Genomic DNA, 20,760 nt, shown 5'->3' with positions numbered 1-20,760 from the left:
CAAATTTTAAAACTTTTGTACATCAAAGGACAATAACAAAAACTAAAAAGATAACCTGCAGGATGGGGAAAATATTTGCAAATCATACATCATAAAGGTCTAGTATGCACAATATATAAAGAACTTTCACAACTCAACAGCAAAAGATAAACCACCCAACTAAAAATGAGCAAAGGATTTGAATAGATTTTCTCCAAAAAAGATATAAAATGGCTATAAGTACATGAAAAAAACTTCAGCATCATTAGTTATTAGGAAAATGCAAATCAAAACCACCATGAGATACCACTTTACACCTACTAGAATGACTATAATAAAAAATGGAAAATAACATGGACTGGCAAGGGTGTAGAGAAATTGTAAACCTCACACATTGCTAGTAGGAATATAAAATGGTACGGTAACTGTGGAAAATGGTTTGGCAATTCCTCAAAGAGAAACAGTTGCCATGTGACTCCTAGGTATATATATGTACCCAAGAAAACTGAAAACATCCATTCACGCAAAAAATTGTACAAGAATGTTCATAGCAGCCTAATTCATAATAGCTAAAAAGTAGAAACAACCCAAATATCTATCAACAGATGACTGGATAAACAAAATATGGTATATCTATACAGTTGAATATTATTCAGCCATAAAAAAGGAATGAAGGATTGACATATACCACAACATGGATGAACCTTAAAACATTATGCTGGGGTGGGCCACAGTGGCTCAGCAGGGAGAGTTCTTGCCTGCCACGCCAGAGACCCGGGTTCGATTACCAGTGCCTGCCCATGAAAAAAAAAAAAAATCAAAAAACATTATGCTGGGAGGGCCATGGAAGCTCAGCAGGCAGACTTCTTGCCTGCCATGCTGGAGGACCGGGTTTGATTCCAGGTGCCTGCCCATACAAAGAAAGAAAAAAAAATTATGCTGAGTGACAGAAGCCAGACATAAAAGGCCACATATCATGATTCCATTTATATGAAATGTCCAGAACAGGCAAAAACCATAGAGACAGAAAGTAGATTAATCATTGCCAGAGACTGGAAGGTGGAAGAAAGAAAGGGAACGACTACTAATGAGTGTAGGTTATATTTTGGGGGTGATGAAAATGTTTTAGAATTAGATGGTGGTGATGAATTCAGAACATTGTAAATATACTAAAAAAAAGAAAAAGAAAACACCAAATCTAACACTTTAAAATAGTTAAAATGGTGAACTTTATTTCAGTCATAAAGAAAACTGGTGCAAAAATAAAAGTAAGCCGGAAAGTAGAATGGACCCTAAATGGCTACAGAAGCACAATGAGGAGGACTTTTAGGAAGGAAAGATTTAAAACATTTAATGCTAGGTAAGGAAGACAGTGTCTATATTTCAGAACCACACATACTCTTTTAAACCAAAGGAAGAAAGGTTTACTTGGTCTGGAATTGAAATTTTCTGTAGTGCATAATCCTATTCAACCTATCTGTATAGATCATTTGAACAACTGAAGCACAGGCAGCCGTATTAGAAAGAGGTCTTTAATCCTGTATAGATTATTGTAATGCCTGGATACATCCTAGCATTACCGCCTTAATATAAAATATTGAGCAGATAATCAAAAAGTATCTCCTTGAGGGATGGGAGAAAGAATATGGATCTATTAAACCTTACCATCAGAGAATCCCCTGATACTGTGTCAAACTTTAGGGACACCGAAATCAATAGGCCATGCCCTCATTCCTGATGCTTACTAGCGTGAAGCTTACGTAGGTAGTGGAGAAGCTTAGACTACCTATAGGCATGCCTAAGAGTTACTTCTGAAATGACCTCTTTTTGTTCCTCAGTTGTGGCCTCACTCTTAAGTCCAACTCTGCAAGTGAAATCACTGTCCTCCCCATTACATGGGACATGACATCCAAGGTGAAAGCCACGTGAGAGATGACTCCCAGGGATGACTCTGGCCCTGGCACCATGGTATCAACAATCCCATTCTGACCAAAAAGGGGAAAAGAAGTGTAACTAATAATGAAGTATCAGTGGCAGAGAGAGTTCAAACAGAGTCGAGAGGCTACTCTGGAGGTTGCTCTTACGCAAGCTTCAGTTAGACCTTGCTACCTACCATAACCTGCCAAACCCTAACCAGGACCATTCCAGCCAATCCTAAAGAACACGTAGGGCAATATATGATTCCACAAGGGTTCCATGCACTAGAGTAACTTTCCAGAAACCTATAACCTCCAGATGGGTCCTTGGTCCAGATAAGCCCTGAAACCTAGAGGGCCCAGCCTCTCCAGAACATCACATAGTTCCATCTCGCTACCCGTATTAGTGATAGACCCTTGCAATATGAAAAATGTAGAATGGCCATAGCCCAAATACCCCTAAAGAAAAGATCAAAGGTGACGCTGGAGTTATACAGTGAAAGTAGGATTTAACAAATGAATATAAATGCTGAATCATTAAATTGATATTTCTTTGTTTCCAGTATCTTAGAGCAACTAGAAGTAAAAACCTAAAATTGTGGAATTGTAATCCATGTCAACTCTGAAATAAGTTCTACAACTAACTGTGGTGCTGCGCTTTGAAATCTATTGCTTATATATATATATGTTATTCTTCACTAAAAAAGATGGGGAAAAAGTTTATTGTAATGATAAAATATTTAGCCTCCTATATTCTGGAGCAACTAGAAGGAAAAACCAGAGAGGACTGTATGTTAGCTCACGACAAACTCTGGGATCTGTCCTGTAACTACTGGTTGAAGAGTGCTTTGAAAACTATTGCTTTTTTATTTCTTTGCTTTGTATATATGTTATACTATACAATAAAAAAGTTTAAAAAAAAACTTAATGCTAGATGCAACTTGCCTTGGAGCTCTTTCAAAAATAAACAGAGATTATTTTTTCAGTCATATCCAGTTAAGGAAATACACACAGTCACCACACAAATTATATTTCCTACCTATGGGAAATTAGTAGGAGGTTTCTCCATGTAATTTATGTGAAAATCTGAAAAAATGTTTGAGGGAACAGTAAGCTGAAACACTTCAATATATTAATATGTAGGTGAACTACATAAACAATCATGATTAGAGTTTAAAACAAATCAGAAAACTAAGTTATAACTGGCCCATATCTACAAAATTTAAGCTGCATGAAAAAATAATGTAGTGGGTATTTTTTAATATTCTACAGAGACTGTACACCTTTTAAAGGTCCTATATAGTTCCTTCTAAAAGACAAGATTAAACCCAAGAGAAAAAATGCTGTTTTAATACTTACTACTGCTGTTACTATCACTAATTACCATTAAAACTATACTTTTAAATATAAATTCCATGTTCATATTTAACTCAGATGTCAGCCTTGCTGAACTCTAAACAGGTACCTATGATATGCCACACGTATAAGGAGAATCTACCACATATCTAATTGCATAAGCATATAGTGCATTTTCCTATAGCTGTACCACAGTTAAAGACAAAGTCATTCTTGAGTTCTTGCCCTTTCTAAGATCCCAGGACAACCTGAAAATCAAGAGTGCCACCTTCTAATTCAGCAATTACCAAAGAGAGGAAGATAGTTCAGTCCTCTCAGCTTTTTCTACATCACAGATATGCAATTATTTATAAATAAATAACTCAGGTGCTTTTTCTAAATATTTTAAAGCTACCATACTATGCAAATGTCTACTGCACTAAAATTGAGATTCGAGGGGCAGGGAACAATTTCTAGTATATATGCATGAAGTTTATACAGTAACAAATTGCAAGATAGGGTGAGGAAATTTTTTTTAAAGATTTAAAGATCTCTTGATACATCTTAGTTTTCCACACAGGCATCTAGTTAACAGCAAGAGCCTCTTCTACAAAGTTCTAAAATCTAACATATGTGACCAGAAAGATAAGATTTTGCCAAGGAATGTATTAAGAGTCATACTTGTTACTGATTAGATATCAAGAATGGAATGATCATATCGTAAGAATGTTTGTGTTTGTATGCTGTTATGTTTAATAAATTAAAAAAAAAAAAGGAGTCATATTCTGGATTTTAATTTCCTAGCTCAATCATTATTTTGGAACAAAGAGTTGACCATACACAGATACACAGCAATGACAACAGATTTTAGGGATTTTATAATTGAATTTTTACACTGTCCAGACTTTTACTTCTGATGAAAGGTCATTATGGGAAATTATTTATTTCTTAATTTTAAGTGTCTTCTTCCAAGGCTGATAGAAAATAATATCATAGTTTTAATTTAGGCCACTACTTGCATATACGAGTGTGTGTATATATATGACTATGTACTTTGAATTCACAAATAACTAGTTATTTATCCTCTTAGGGTATTTGTTTCAAGTCTAAAAAACTTTAGAGACAGAGATCAAAATGTACAATAAGTTTAAGATGGATAAAACTATAACAAAGATTGATAATAAGTATTGATTAGTAGTTGTGGTAAGTGATCTTAGGTGATTAGAACTAAGAAAGTGAAAATAGGTTTATATTTACGATCTGTGAAGGACCCGTAACATACCAATGCTCAACCCTTCCTAAAACCCTGAAGCAGTTACCATAAACATGCTCTGAAAATTATTCCACACCCTAGAGATTATGATGACCTTTTCACTAGCCCCTGACAGTCTGCCTTGCAGGTTCTCACCCCACATAATTTCTAGTGACTTTGTCTTTAGAATGACTTCTTCCTTTCTCTCAGATTTTCAGATACATTCAGATTCAGTTAAAACTCCTGCCCCTCAAGTCCTTTCAAAAAACACTATCTCTGAACTCTGAAAAGATCTGAAGTCTTCCACTCATTTGGAAATTAATTTTTCAATAGCTGGCAAGTTCTTGAATAGGACTGTAGACTTTTCTTATTTATTTTTATTATTTAACTTTTCATGAATTTAAGTTCCTTCAGGATAGTATGTCCTACTTCCTTCTATTTGTAAAGAAGGCATTATTTAAATATTCATTAGTTTGAATTTGTTTAAAACTATTCATCACGTTTTAAAAATCATTTCATACTACTGATTTGCCAACTTCAAAAAATATAGATAAAGGAAGGGTGGGTGACAGTGGCTCAGCAGGCAGAGTTCTCGCCTGCCATGCTGGAAACCCGGCTTCGCTTCCCGGTGCCTGTCCATGTGAAAAATATATAGATGAAGTTGATGGTTCTCCACTTCATTTCAAAACTATGTTTTAAACCACCACTACTGGCTGCTGTAAGAATTTAAAAAGAATCTTAGAACACACAACTCAAACAACACTAAAGAAAATAGATAAAGGTATCTAAAGAAAGGACATGGAAACATGTTGGGAAAAGAACTGATACGAGAAATTAAAGGAACAAGAATAGAGATGCAAGTTGGACAGAAAACAAGCAAAAGTGGTTAACATATAAGACATCAATATGAACAAAATCGGCAACAGAATGAAATAAACTATTCTTGGCAGAAACCCTCCCCTATCTAAACAATTTCAGCAATTTGCTTTGCTGTAACAAGATTATGGAGGAAGAAATAGAATGCTCAGAATAACCAGTAAGGAAATTAGCTAAAATATGCTTCAATTCCTTCATTTGCAAAATTAATCAGTGGCTATGATTCAGGCAGGATAGTGCAGAAAAATGTGCAGGCCATGACTGCCATTACATAAGATGTTAACAATAGGGACAGCTAGGTGAAGAGTATATGGAACTCTTACTTTTGTAGCTTCCTGTGAGTTTATAATTATTTCAAACTAAAATTTAAAAAAAAAAGTACAGGCTGTATAACCAGACCAGGTGTGAATATAGGCACAATCATTTGCCAGCTGTGCAACCTCAATCAAGTTATTTAACTTCTCTGTGCTTTACTTTCCTCATTTGTAACATGAGATAATAACAGTATTGATCCCATAAGTTTGTTGTGAAGATTAAAAATGCTAACGTAAAGAACTTGGAACAGTTTTTACATAGTAGGACTCAAAGTCTGCCATTATTAATGTTATGATTATTTTTATTATTTATGATTTATTATTTATTCTACGATCACTTTCAGATCTAGAATTCTATTTTATGTTCATACTATTGTTATTTTGAATTATTAATGTGGACAGATACTGTTTTAGTTTCTTAGCTGTTTAAAAGAATAGCATACAATGGGCTGGCTTAACAACAGAGAGTTATTGAAGAGGTTTCAGAGGCTTGCATCCTCCCAGGGTTGGTATTTTCTGGCTAGCCAGCAATCTTGGGAGTTCCTTGGCTTTTCTGTCACATGGCAATGCACACAATAGTATCTTATCCTTTCTCTTCTGGTTTCCACTGACTTCCAGCTTCTGCTGTTCCTTGTGTCTTCTGTATCCAATTTCCTTTTAAGGACTTCAGCCATATTGGATTAAGGCCCACCACCATTCAGTTTAGGCACTCTTTAACTAATAATATTTTCAAAGGTCCTGTTTACAAATGGGTTCACATTCACAAGGCCAGGGTCTGGGACCTGAACACACCCTTTGTGGGGGATATGATTCGATCCCCAAAAGATAGTTTGAAAAAATAGGGAAAAAATGTTGGTGACCATTGAGGTCAAAATTTTCCTTAGTACTTTATTCTCCATAATTTGAGATTCAATATTATATTTATATACATATACTTTTACTTATTCTTTTAAAAATGAACATATCACAAAGAACCATGCCACTGGAGAGGCATCTCAGTTTACTCTATAGCCTAGGCTCCAGATAATGCTAGACCAAGATCCTCTCCACCAGGAGGTGGATAATCAATCTTATTTTGAAAGAGTTCAAGAACAGAAGATTCACATTCAACCTGGGTAACCCTAACCAGGACTTAAAGACATCAACAAACTATTGTTACTACAATTTATACTGAGCCCCTTTTCACCAATGGGTGTAGAAACTAAGTTTTAGAACTTCATACCTAACGACCCCTACTGGATCACTCTGGTCTTCCTTCTCTTTAATTTCCCTATAAAGATCATTCTCACTGTTTAATCATCTTTATTCATACATCACAGACTTGTTGTAAGGATTACATGAAATAGTATAGCAAAGAACCTAGTTTTGCACCTGGCTACATAGTAAGCATTTAACACGCTTTGTTTTCCTTCCTAACCAAGGGCCAAACTGAAAACCTCCATTAGAATGCTAGACAGTTGTGGTATTCTAATTAAAATCACATAATGAATTTACAGGCAAGTTCACAAATCCCTAAGTTATCTTCTCCTTAGAGCTTTCAATAAAACAATATTATGATACCAGATCCTAATTCTTTTCCTGCCTACCTTTAACAATTTTTATCCAAATCTCAAATTTTTAGTTATCATGGTATCTTCTAAAGCTTAGGTATTTTAAACTAAAATAGTTCAAGAAACATATACTATAAATAGACACCCTTTGTGAAAAATTTTTCTTAAAATTATTCCTAGGCTCACTTAAACCTCATTCAGTCACATTTCCATTTAAAATATGTTCCTTGCTCTTCTTACAGTTACTGTAAATCTGCTCCTCCCTTCTTTTCAAAATGTGAAATCCTGTCAGAAAAGGCAGATTTTATAAAATCAAACACCTACAGTAATACTGCACCATGTTAGAATATAACAATGAGAGAAAATTAATTCAGTAAAGGTGGTTTCTTGTTACTGCAGTTTGCAACTCTCTCACCTCTTCTCTGATAATTTTTAAAATCAGAACTGTCTGTGTTCTTCTCACAATATGAGTGTTTTCAGCTGAATTTTCTCCTGCTATTCTTAAGGTTTTATTCTGAAAGTGACAAAACATGAATGAAAAAAATACCAAAGCTTGGTTTTTCAGATAACTACTACCTGAAGAGTAGTTTAGGAAAATCTTATTTTCACTTTCAGTATTCTGTGCCTCAAAAATAATTTGATTTTGTTTCATAATCAAATGCTATGAGAGAATGATTACATGAATTCTCTGATTTGCAACCCACTTTATCCTCAAATGCCGCTCCATTCCTGAGAAGTTTTTTTAAATTATGACAATACAGCAAGATCCAATTCAAACCATAGGATTCCCTAACATAAAGTTGCAAAACCTAAATTCTGAAAAAGACTGACTATAAATGCAATAAAATGAATCATGAAATTCTGATTAGATTGTTTTTCTTCTATAACAAAAAAATACTTTAAAAATATCTCAACTAGAAGGATGGTTACCTTAAGGAGATACTGTATTCAGGATAGAAGACACTTGTATACTGGACCCATGCACCAATATCTTCTTCAATTTCCCTTTCTTTGGCTTCCGTCACTGAAAACAGATTAAATGATTCAAATCTTCTTACAGATACACGTTGCAGACTATCATCCAGGTGGTTCTGCTTCAAAACCTTTGAAACAAAATCAAATATTGTGGTTATATTATATAAACATATGATAAATTAATACTAAGTCCAGTAAAATCTTCCTTCAAGAATAAAAATAAAAACATTCTCAGAAAAATAGAAACTAAGAGAATTGGTCATTAGCAGGCCCATATTAAATGAAATACTAAGGGGAATTCTTCAGGCAGAAGGAAAACTATCTCAGATGAAAAGTTAAAAGTTAAGGAAGATCAACAAAAAGGGAAAAAACGTGGATAAATCCAAATGAACCTTGATGATACAACACAGTAATAACATTTTAGTGTTTAAAAACTGAATTAAAATACATGACAAAGGAGGATATAAATTGGGGGGGGGTAGGTAAATTTTGTTAAGAGGTCTAAAGATCCCTGTATTTTCATGATTAACTAAAGAAATAGTAAAAGAACAGCTTCCATTCTAAACAAGAGGAAAAATGAATAAAAATTAATCAATCCAAGAGACAGAAAGGAGCAAATGGAACAGTAATAACACTAAAGGTAAATGTATTAAATGCTCCAGTTATAAAATTAAGATTGCCAGATTAGATTTATAAAATTGAAACAAAACAATGTGTTTGTAAAGACCCCAGGGCACGGGTACCCACCCCTCCTCCATTTTGAGAGCAAGTCACTGCAAGCAGCTGCCTACATAATCAGGACAGACATTCAAGATCAAAGAATGCGAAACTCCCCTTTCCTAATCACTGTTGGTAACCTACTCTAATGAAATTCTGCTAAACCAAATCTCAAGCGAGTCTGCTAAAACCCTGTTGTAACCAAATCTCAAGGACTCTTAAACTTTGTAAGCTGGTCTCTTGACACATTTCTTGCCACACTTCTTCCCTCTCTCTTGGTTTTGGGTGGGATGCAGACTTCCATTTCCCAACAGGCCACCATTAGGAAGAATTATTCTCCCTTCGGTAGGTACTTAATTAAAGCCCATGTCGAATGGTCTGTCTGGCATATTTTTTGGTCTTGGGGTTGTGCTGGGCTGGAACAGGGCTGTGAACAAAAAGCAAGCAATACAAATGGTGATGGGAGCACATTATTGTGGGTTTAATTAACATCACTAAATTATGTGAATGTGGTTGAAGGAAAGTTTTGGGTCCTGCATGTCACCAGAATGAAAGTTAGAAGATAAAACAGTACGATGCAACAGAGTGAACCCTTTTGTGATGGCAGTACCGGGGTTAATGGCAGAAGTATAAAAATGTTCTTTCACGAATTATTACAAATGTATGTCACTAATACAAAGTGTTAATAATACAGTTGTATATGGGGAAAAATACACCTAATGTAAACTATGGACTACAGTTATTAGCACTATGTTAATATTCTTTCATCAATAGTAACAAAGGACACACTAATGCAATAAGGGGGTATATGGGAATGCTGTATTTTTTACATGATTTTTCTGTAAACCTACAGCTTCTCTAATTAAAATAATAATAATAATATTAGGAAAACAATTGTTTAATGAAGATGGTTGCACAACCTTGTGGATTTACTGTCAAAGAATAATACTCTTGGAATGATTTGTGCAAATTGGTTAACTATATCTCAATAAAGCTGCTACCAAAAAACAAAGGGAACAGAAGTAAAGGGTAAAAAAATCCAAAGCATGCAAATATCAACTAAAAAAACTGAGGTATATATAATAATTTCAGATTTTGAGGTTAAAAAAATGCATTACTAGAGATGAAACAATAATACATCAGTATGGTAAAAGGTCCAATTCACCAGGAAGATACAACAATTCTAAATTTGTATGTACCTAATTACTTAGAACTTAAAAATATAAAGCAAAAGTTTATAGAACTACAAAGAGAAACAAAAAAAAAGTCCACAATTATGGTAAAAGAGTTTAACATCTCCCTCTCAGTCATCAATGACATACGCATACAAAAACTCAGGAAGGATATAGAAGACTTGAACAATATGATTAGTAAACTTTATCTAATGGATATATATATGTATATATAGAACACTGCATCTAAGAACTATAGAACAAACATTCTTTTTAAGCACAAATATCACATTAGCAAAAATTGATCAAATGCTAGTTTCAAATTTCAAAGAACTGAAATCACTGAGAATGTTTTCTAATGTCAATGAAATATGCTATAAATCAATAATAAAAACATAATTAGAAAATAAATAAAAAGGGCATATCCAGTTGATAACACAAACACATATATAGAACTATTCCAAATGATTTAATTTTTCTTAATTGTGAAAAATAACCTACATACAAAAAGCAATAAATTTCCAAGTACATTTTAACAAGTAATCATACAACAGATTTATAAATTTGGGATGGGTTACAGCTCCACGATTTTTCATTTTTTCTTCTAGCTGCTCCAAGACACTGGAGATCAAAAGAAATATCAATGTATTGATTCAGCAGTTATACTCATTTGTTAAATCCTATCTTCTCTATGTACTCTTCTTTTTTAAGTTTTTTTATTTCATAATATATATACAAAGCAAAGAAAAAAAGCAATAAATTTCAAAGCACATGGCAACAATTAGTTGTAGAACAGATTTCAGAGTTTATATGGGTTACAATTCCACAATTTTAGGTTTTTATTTCTACCTGCTCTAAGGTACTGGAGACTAAAAGAATATCAATATACTGACTCAGCACTCATACTCATTTGTTAAACCCAACCTACTTCTCTGTATAACTCCACCATCACTGTTCTAGTTTGTTAGCTGCCAGAATGCAACATACCAGACATGGATTGGCTTTTAATAAAAGGGGATTTATTTCATTAGTTCTTCAGAGGAAAGGCAGCTCACTTTCAACTGATGTCTTCTTAGTGGGAAGGCACAGGGTGATCTCTGATGGCCTTCTCTCCAGGCCTCTGGGTTCCAACAACTTTCCCTGGGGTGATTTCTTTCTGCATCTCCAAAGGCCTGGGCTGAGCTGCAAGTGCTGAGATGAGGTATGCTGAGCTGCTTGGGCTGTGCTACACTGAGCTCTCTCATTTAAGCACCAGCCAATTAAATCAACATCATTCATTGCAGCAGGCACATCTCCTAGCCGACTGCAGATGTAATGAGCAACAGATGAGGGTCACTACCATTGGCTCATCCACAGCAATAGAACTAGGCACCTTCACCTGGCCAAGTTGACAACTGAATCTAACTACCACAATCACCTTTAATCTTCCTCTCACTCTTTAGAGATATCTGGGCTATGCCCATTCTAACTTTTTTCATGTTGGAAGGGGCTGTTGAGAATATGGGCTGGGGGGATGGAACTAGTTCTTTCAGAAAGGCTGGTCCCTTTGCATTTCAAGACTTATCTGGTCCAGGGACCTATCTGCAGGTTGTAGGTTTCTGAAAAGTTACCCTAGTGCATGGAACCTTTGTAGAATCTTATATATTGCCATAGGTGCTCTTTATGATTGACTAGAATGGTTTTGGTTAGGATTTAGCAAGTTATGATAGGTAACAATGTCTAACTGAAGCTTGCATAAGAGTGACCTCCTGAGCAGCCTCTCTATTCTATTTGAATTCTCCCAGTCACTGATACTTTATTAGTTACACTTCTTTTCCCCCTTTTGGTCAGGATGGCATTGTTGATCCCATGGTGTCAGGGCTGGATTCATTGCTGGGAGTCATCTCCCAGGCTGCCAGGGAGACTTTCACCCCTGGATGTCATGCCCCACATAGGGCGAAGGGCAATGATTTCACTTGCAGAGTTGGGCTTAAACAGAGTGTGGTCACATCTGAGCAACAAAAGAGGTCCTCTGGAGGGGACTTTTAGGCACACCCATGGGTAAGCTAAGCTTCTCTGCTACATATATAAGCTTTAGAAGAGAAGATCAAGGGCTTGGCCTGTTGATTTGGGTGTCCCTAATATCTGACACAGTATCAGGGGTTCACTTGGTGGTAAAGTTTAGTACTTCCATCCCTCAAGGAACTTTGTTAATACTTTTTGATTATCTGCTTAATATGCTCTGTGATGTATCCAGGTATTACATTAAACTATACAGGATTAAAGGTCTCACTCTTATTCTGGGCTCCCTGTGTTTGGATAGTTTAAATGATCTATCCAGACAGGCTGAGTTAGATTATGTCCTATTGAAAATTTAGGTTCAGGACAAAATAAACCTTTCTTCCTTTGGTCTCAAAGATGAGATGAAGTTCTAAAATATAGGCAATGTATTCCTTACCCCTGTATTCTGAGTTATCTTAATTCTGACTTGATTGCCTTTGGTCTTATCCCTAAATACCAGGTTATACATATATGAAATAGCCTCTCAAAATCCAGAACTAACAATTACCACTCCACACTAAACCTGAATGATTTTTAAATACAGTAATTTCACTATACCTTTCTAGTGGGATATAGCACAATATAAAGAGAACTGGGGGAACAAAACTATTTCCACTAACCATATTGTTGGTAGAAGTGTTGGTATGTTCTCCTGAGCCTGTTGTGTGTATATATGTATGTGTTTTAGAATAAATCAAATAAATTATTTTATTGATGAAAACCAGATTTTTAAGAACAGAAAAAAGGAGACACAGCTGTAAGATTGAGGTTAAGCAAAAAACCGGAAGTTCTAAATCTGAATGCAAGTAAAATATAAAGTAATAATGTACTTTATTTTAAAAAACTATACAGATATTTCCTAGTTCTGACCTTTAGAAAGCCTAGAAATAATAACCAAAATAGTAACGATGAGCACACCTGGTACCCACATTGCTGTATCTAAATTACATTTTCCATTTAAATAAATTAGGACCCCTTGGAGAAATGGCGGGACTTGTACAGGATGAGCCTGGTAATACTGCACACAAGAAAACAAGAAAGTTACAAAAACTTATGATATCAAAAGGACTCTGAGTCTATCTGAAAAGGGACCTACTGGTCAAAGATGGGACAAGGTGAGCATTAACAAAGATAATGCAATGAAACTGAAACACATTATTAGTTCATAATGACATTTTAAAAATATCCCATTGATCACCCCTGAAGTATGTTAAAAAACCAACTTATTATTTTGAAAACTAGTAAATAAGGAAAAAGAATCAAGTACATAGCTGTCTTTCCTATATAAACTGTAACTAAAAATAACCAAATAAAAAATGAGAGTATCCCAAGTAATAAGGGAAAGGGACAAAATTAGAATATCACCATTTTTCAATCCCCTAGTGAATTCACAGACCTAGGCAATCACCATCAATAGAAAAAATAAACATACCACAGTGAATATTGATGAAAGTACTACCACTACCATCCTGACCAACAAAACAAAAACATCAAATCTGAATCTGTTGATATTAAGAGGCTATACTATATACTCATAACCTGGTATTTTCCTGGAATTTTGGGTACCTGTGTGACACTCAGAGTAAGAGTACTACAGGTCTAAAAGTCAGTGTTGCCGCATAAAACAACTGTTAAAGAAATTGAAAAAGAAATCAGTCTCCAATTAGAGATTAGAATGAAGCTGATCAGGTTGGGACTAAGGTAAATCAGGGGTAAGGAGGACACTGTATTTTAGAACTTCACCTAGTCTATAAAACCAAAGAAAGAAGTTTATTTTGCCCAAAACCTAAACTTTCTGTAGCACATAAAACTAACTCAACCTGTCTGGATAGGTCATTTAAACAACCCAAACACATGGAGCCCAGAATGGGAATGAGGGCTTATAATTCTGTATAGCTTAACGTAACACCTGGATACATCTCAGAGTATGTTGAGCAGACAATTTAAAAGTTTTGGCAAAGTCCCTTGAAGGAGGGAGAAAAAATACGGAACTATTAAATTTACCACCGGGGAAATCCCTAATACTGTCTCAAACATTAGGGACTTCCAAGTTAAAAGCTCAAGCCCTTGATCTTGAGACTTACTCTTGTGAAGCTTATTTCTGTAGTGAAGAAGCTAAGCCTTCCTGTAGTTATGCCTAAGAGTTACTTCCAGAAGGACCTCAGGCTCATTCCCATGGATGAGCCTGGACCTGGCACCATGGGATGGACAATGCCTTCCTGACCAAATGGGGGAAAATAATTGTAACAAAATAAGGTATCAGTGGCTGAAAGAGTTCAGAGTCCAGAGGCTATTCTGGAAGCTACTCTTAGGAAGCTTTAGCTAGATTTTGCTATTTACCATGGTGTGCCAAACCCCAATCAAAACCATTCCTGCCAACCCTAAAGAACACCTAGGGCTCTATCTGAGATTCTACAAAGGTTCCATGTACTATGACTACTTTCCAGAAGCCTACAACCTCTAGATGGGTTCCTAGTCCAGACAAGTCCTAGAATCCAGAGGTGCCAGCCGCTCCAGAACATCAACTAGTTCCATCCCCCTATTCCATACTATTGACAGCCCTTTCCAACATGAAAAAGTTAGAATGGGCAGGGCCCAAATACCCAAAAAGACTGGGAGAAAAGATCAAAGGAGAAGGTGGAACTATAACAGAGAAGATAAGATTTAATGAACAAGTATGACTAATGAATCATTATATTGATACTTCTTTTAGTCTCCAGTGTTTTGGAGCAGCTAGACGGAAAAACCTAAAGTTGTGGAACTGTAACCCATACCAAACTCTGAAATCTGTTCTATAACTAATAGTTGCAGTGTGCTTTGAAATTTATTGCTTTTTTGTATATATACATTATTTTTCACAATAAAAAAAAATCTGAATCTGAGCAAGTCTCAATATCTACCCATTATAAGAACAGAAAATACATAGGACAGAGAAACACACTCAACAATACCATCAGGTGCAATGAGCAATATTCCAATTATGTGAAACTCTAAAGGACAAAAAAATCCCAGTTTCTCCCAATAAATAGCAAGAAGTGGGGGAAAAAAGACATGCAGAGGCACTAACAACTGAAAAGACTTAAAGAACTTATCAACCAATAACAATGTTTGGACCCTGTTTGGAGCCTGTTTCAAAATCATCAAACTGTTGACAAAAATCATGCGACAATGGGAAAAATTTGAAAACTGATCACCTATTTCATGGAATCAAGGCATTTTTCTCGGTGCTATATGGTATTGTGATTATATTTCTTAATATCTTTTTAAGTAATACTGAAATACTTATAGAAAAAAGATACAGTGAGATTTGTTTCAAAATAAGCTTGAGGGAGCAGTGGATAAATACAGGTCAAACAAATTTCTCAGGAATTAAAACTTTTTGAACCTTAATGGTTATCATACAATTATACTATTCTCTCCACGTTTACATATGCTTGACATTTCCCATAAGCTTTTCAAAGATAGAATACAATTAATTAGAGCATTGGCCACTAGCTTTCAGCAGCCATGCAAACCACAATTCTCAATGAAAGGTCTACAACTGCACCACACAACCATTTCTAAGACGTCGTCTCTCTAATTATTATTTGTCATATTCTACAATATAATCAGTAGTCCTAAATACTGCACAAAACATAATAGCAGCTCTCTTAACTGACTCTAGATTCACAGGCACTCTCTGTATCTTTTATTAAATATTCTGACCTGGCACATGGGAGCTGAAAGCTAGTTGAAAGCTAGTGACCAATGTATGATTCTTACCTTCCCTGTTGAGTCGTGTGCCAAGTTAATTGTGCTACTTCCCAAATCCTTTCATACCAGTTGCTCTGGTTATTTGCATTAATTAAACACTACAAAAACTAATGAAATAATGCTAAAAGAGAGTTATTACTTCCATAAAAATTAAATTGACTGTTTTGTGAAGATTTGACAAATGTAAGTTGCTTCAAAAATCACCACTAATTTAGGTGTGGGGAAGCCAACTGTAGAAATTTGGAGCACTAATAATGAATATCTATAAGGATTTGGTACTCAGACTATAGATTCACTTTAGACTCTTCAACAAACTTTTTCAATTAATCAATATGAGTAATAGTCTTCTATCATATAGCATCTTGCTCTGGGAACAATTTTGGTCACTCATAAGGAAAGTAATTGTTTTTCTGGGATTAAGGATTTGGGGTACTTTTCCTCAAAATGCAAAAATTAGAGTCCTCCCTCATCAAATCTAAAACATCCAGATTATAAAATCAGCTTCCTTTTCTCCCGTCTACTGTATATATTAGACTCTACTGCATATAATATATACCGCATATAATAGACTCAGTTTTCCATTTTTTGATGACATATTGGATATGAATGATCCATTCATTAAAAATATAGTAGTTACTGAGCCTGAAAATGTTTAATATATTTGATATATTATTAATATTGTCAATCAGAAAGAGAGACAACTATATTATGACCTCCAGAGGTAGAGTCTCACCACATGAGGGTGGCAACAAAGTAACAGTGTCTACCACCAGGAACTCAATCCTAAGCGAACCACCCCACTCTACAGTTTGCAGGTGTTACACTGGATGGAACGTTTTACTCACATGGAAAAAAGACAGAGCAAGGTCAGTTCCCCAAAGCCAGTAGGTCTCACTCCATGGCCCACGCAGGAAGATGTGATGTTGTGGCTGTTGTCACTCAACAATAGTTAACTAATACAATACACTACGAACTAGGTGCTATGGGCCACAAAGACTGTTCTTACTCTCAGACTTTCCAAACACTTAATATTTACTAAAAACCAAGTGGCCAGACTCTGTGCTTGGTGCAAAGGGTAGAGATTAATAAAACATCATCTTTTTCCAGGAAGAAAGAGAGACTCTGATCAAATGATAATAATACAATATGGGAAGGGCTACACTGTGTACAGAGAGGAGACTAAAATGGAGGTCTGAAGAATGAGCCGTCATTCACCAAGCACATAAAAAGATAAGAAGATTTTAAGTAGGGGATACATGTATACCAAAGCATTAGAATGCCAAACCGTGGTGGAATTCAAATGACAACCATAGCTGAAACATGTCCTTGTTCTGAAACCTGTGGTGATTTAGAATGAAATTAAGTGCTGGTCAACTAGAGTTTTTATGATACTCAAAATCACTGAAGTAATGTCACTGAACAGCAAAAGAAGATAGCAAAATAAATATTGTATAATGAAATCTGATTAACTTAAGGCCTTAACATAGTACTTTGATAATACAACTTTAATTGATCTGAGGTTTACTTAACTATATATAGTCTGTGCAAATGATCTCTGAGGACATATATTTTATTGTATATAATACCATTTTAATATTACTAGCAAAACAAGATCACAAAAGCTCTGGAAAGACTGTCATTGCATCAGCAAAGAAACGATCTTACTTAACATGACATGACAGCACTAGAACACCGCTATATGAAAAGTTGATTCCAGAAAATTGCAAACAAAGTAACCCCCAAAGTACTAAAAGCACAATCTCAAGTAATGTGGCAATAGCTGGGAAATGCTTCTTGAAATAAAACTGTCAGAAACAGATAGCAAACTCATAGACTCAGAATCTAGAATATAGGTCACCTGGGGACAGGGTGGGGATGGGGAATAGGGAATTAAGGCTTAAAATGTAGAGTTCCTATTTGAAACAGTGGAAATGTTTTGGTAATGGACGGTACTGATGGTAGCACTTGGTTGGATACATGATAACAGACTGAAACTTTTTTTTTTAATCCATGAAACTGCAGTACAGAAATAGTGAACTCTAAGTTAAACCATGGGCAAGTTCAATTATAAAAATGTGCTTTCATCAGTTGTAACAAATGTACCACACCAATGCAAGGTGCTAGGGTGGTATATGGGAATCCTGTATTTTATGTATGATTGTTGAGTAAAGTTTTCAGCAGGAAGCCTCAGGCACGGGCACAACGCCAATGTGTAAAAACAATTAAGATATTTCATTTCAAGCAATGTGTTTCTGTAATCACAGTTATCACAAAGCAGAAATTTCCGTCAAACCTGCCACGGCAACAGCAGCAATTTGGTATACTAGAAGTTACACTCATTCAAATAACAAACCCACCCCCTCACTCTGACTAGCCCACCTTGGATACCGAGAATCTCGCAGATCCCGTCGCACACAAGATAAATATTTCATTAACTTCCACATCCCAGTGAGAGAGATATCGTCCCACTTTCCTCACGCTCTCTCCGTTACACGGAAGCAAGTCAGGCAACATGTCCAACTTCACAAGTCCGAACTCATTCAACTTACGCTGACCTCCGAGAGCCTTCGGGCCGGAGGGAGCAGACGTGCAGTCGATAACTAGAATCAGGTCGTGAGTTTAGAAACAATTAGCAAGTTGGGGGAGACAGCAAAACAAAAGCAGGAAAGAAGAGTGGTATCAGTGGGGGAGCGGCGGTCCCGCTCAGACTGACAAGCAATGGGAAAAGTCCCCGAGAGGCAGACAAATTATATAAAAGGGCATTTTCTATTTCGAACAGAGTTTCCCAGGACTCAGTCATCGCTGCCCCCAACCGCTACCCAATCTGTTCCCTCCCTTTTGGTTGTTCATCTCTCATACGGATTTTTAAAAAGAAAGAAAGAAAAGAAGCTGAAGCAAGGAAACGAACGTTTAGGTGAAGGAAAGGGCCGCTTCTCAGGTGGCTCCCGGCAACACTGTGAAGAAACTCCTAGAGCTGCCAAGGAAAGGCAGCCGCTACCGTCGCTTGCCCCGCACCGACGAGGGAAGTGGCCAGAGGCAAAGGTAAGGCGAGCGGGGTCTCCGTTACCTGTCGCAGGAGCTTCCACCGGGCGGCTGCTAAGGGCGCGGAGACTGCGAGCTCCCGAGGGGGACTGCCGCTTGCCTGGCCTCCGCCTGGGGTTGGCTCAGCCTGGTCCGCCCGAACCTCCACAGCACGCGACTCCATCCCACTGGAGCGCCCAATACCCGGAGCTGCTACCGTCACAATTCTCCCCTGCCAGGACCTTCCCGCTTCTTCCCTGTTAGGACCTGTGCGCTTGGTTTTCTCCCACTCTCCACCGCGGCCCCGGAGTGCGTACCCTCCCCGATTTCCGCATTTCCGGTATTCGTGTCTCCTTGGCAACTAAGGCAGAGTTGATTTCGTCATTGCACCATTTTCGCTGGTAGCCATCTTGAGTGAGGGCGAACCAGAGAATGCGGGCGCTGTAGCAGAGCTGGTGGGACGCCGCCACTCGTTCTTACCTTTTCTTCTGCATCATCTAGAACTCACAAAGCTAGAGAGGACCCAAAAGGTTCATAACCCTGAAGGCTAAAGAACCCAGAAGGAGAAAAGCCTATTGCTGGCCACAATAAAGATGGCGAAATCTGCTTAGCTCTCGTGTTAGATTGCGGTTACGTAGGCCGGCGTGCTGCAAACCTGCTCTGGGCGGCTCTGGCTAGGTTATCATTCTGCCGGCTGCAGAACGCAGACTTCGGCTGGACACGGCTGAGGTGGTTTCTGTGGTCCTTCTGCTGAGAGCTACGACATTTCGGGCCTGCCTTCACTCGTTTCTGTGTCCAGAGCCGGGTTGACTCTTTCTGTTTACGTACGTATGGGGATATGCTTGGGGTCTCCTGCCTTCTTTTCTTCCCCCCACCCAGCCACCCCTCAGTCCCCTGGTTCTTGGTTTTTGAGGCGTGGCACCAGGTACCATTCCCTGTTTACTCAGATCGCCTCATTCCTGTGGTGGAGAGTTACACCGGGAAAATCAGTAGTTCTTTTGGAAACACCTGTTTCTCTACCCAGCCCCTGGCCCTGCATTCTGTCTCATCCCTGCGGGTGAACAATGGTTGGATCGAGGCTGCGGCGCCCTTGCAGTCCCCTGTGTTATATAGAACCTTTTGTCCTCTTGTCCTGGCTGCTGCTTCCCAGTCCCACCCGCCCGTTATTTGGCTGCGACACCTAGGAAATTGTTGGGAGGTGGGGCCGGCGCTGGGGGGAGAGGGTCGGAGCAGGTCAGATCTGTGGTAAATCTGACGCAGTATTCTAGCTTTGATACCTAGGGGCATTTTGAGAAAGACTTCTATGATGACCTTCACAACGTGCCTCGGCACCTTTTATTGAGTGGTTACCACATGCCAGGCACTGTGTTGAGATCTTAACGTAAGTTGTCACTTTTTTTTTATTTAACAACGACAATCCTGTATATTGTGCCATTGTTTCAGTTGTGCAGATGTAGAAACTGAGACCCAGAGATATAGGTGGTACGTGCAAGAGTCAAGACCCGAACGAGGTCCCTCTGACTTTTAACTGCTTAATAGCTAACGTGGTTAGGTAGAACCAACCACCCAGCAGAAAGTTGAGGTGGTCTCATATTGTATTTCTGCATCCTGAAGGGTTTGTGTTGTATTTTCTTTAATTAAAGAATTAAATGCCTTCTTAACGTTAAAATCTAATAGTTCCTTATGTCCAAGATTTGGAGCCAAACCAGATTGGGCTTTTTGCTATACTACTTACCTGTTGCTTAAACCTACCAGAGCCACAATTTCCTCAACTGTAAAATAAGCATAATAGATACTTTATCAAGTCCTTTTGAAGTCTAAATTAGAGTATTTGGCACTTGGCAAGCACTCAACAAATAT

General features: G+C 37.2%; 2 protein-coding genes across 7 annotated transcripts in view; one reads left to right on the top strand and one right to left on the bottom strand.

Moving 5' to 3' along the window:
- The window catches only part of CAMKMT (calmodulin-lysine N-methyltransferase), a 542,173-nt gene extending 522,115 nt beyond the window's left edge, over nucleotides 1-20,058 (bottom strand). For 2 of the 3 annotated variants that reach the window (XM_077134134.1, XM_077134132.1), the window contains exons 1-2: nucleotides 18,947-20,057; nucleotides 8,153-8,325 (exon numbers count right to left, since the gene is read on the bottom strand). In XM_077134134.1, coding sequence (XP_076990249.1) covers nucleotides 8,153-8,325; nucleotides 18,947-19,084 — 311 coding nt within the window. In that variant the 5' untranslated portion in view covers nucleotides 19,085-20,057. Of the gene's footprint in view, nucleotides 1-8,152; nucleotides 8,326-18,946 lie in introns of all 3 variants that reach the window. The other variant, XM_077134133.1, reaches the window with a different exon arrangement.
- Nucleotides 19,167-20,760, top strand: part of PREPL (prolyl endopeptidase like) — a 75,156-nt gene continuing 73,562 nt past the window's right edge. For 2 of the 4 annotated variants that reach the window (XM_077134120.1, XM_077134119.1), the window contains exon 1: nucleotides 19,169-19,724. The gene's annotated coding sequence lies outside the window, so the exon portion shown is untranslated. Of the gene's footprint in view, nucleotides 19,725-20,760 lie in introns of all 4 variants that reach the window. The other 2 variants (XM_077134118.1, XM_077134117.1) reach the window with 2 other exon arrangements.

This window comes from Tamandua tetradactyla, chromosome 17, assembly GCF_023851605.1.
Source record: "Tamandua tetradactyla isolate mTamTet1 chromosome 17, mTamTet1.pri, whole genome shotgun sequence".
Taxonomy (NCBI): Eukaryota; Metazoa; Chordata; class Mammalia; order Pilosa; family Myrmecophagidae; genus Tamandua; species Tamandua tetradactyla.
This window is presented reverse-complemented; position numbering and strand designations above follow the sequence as displayed.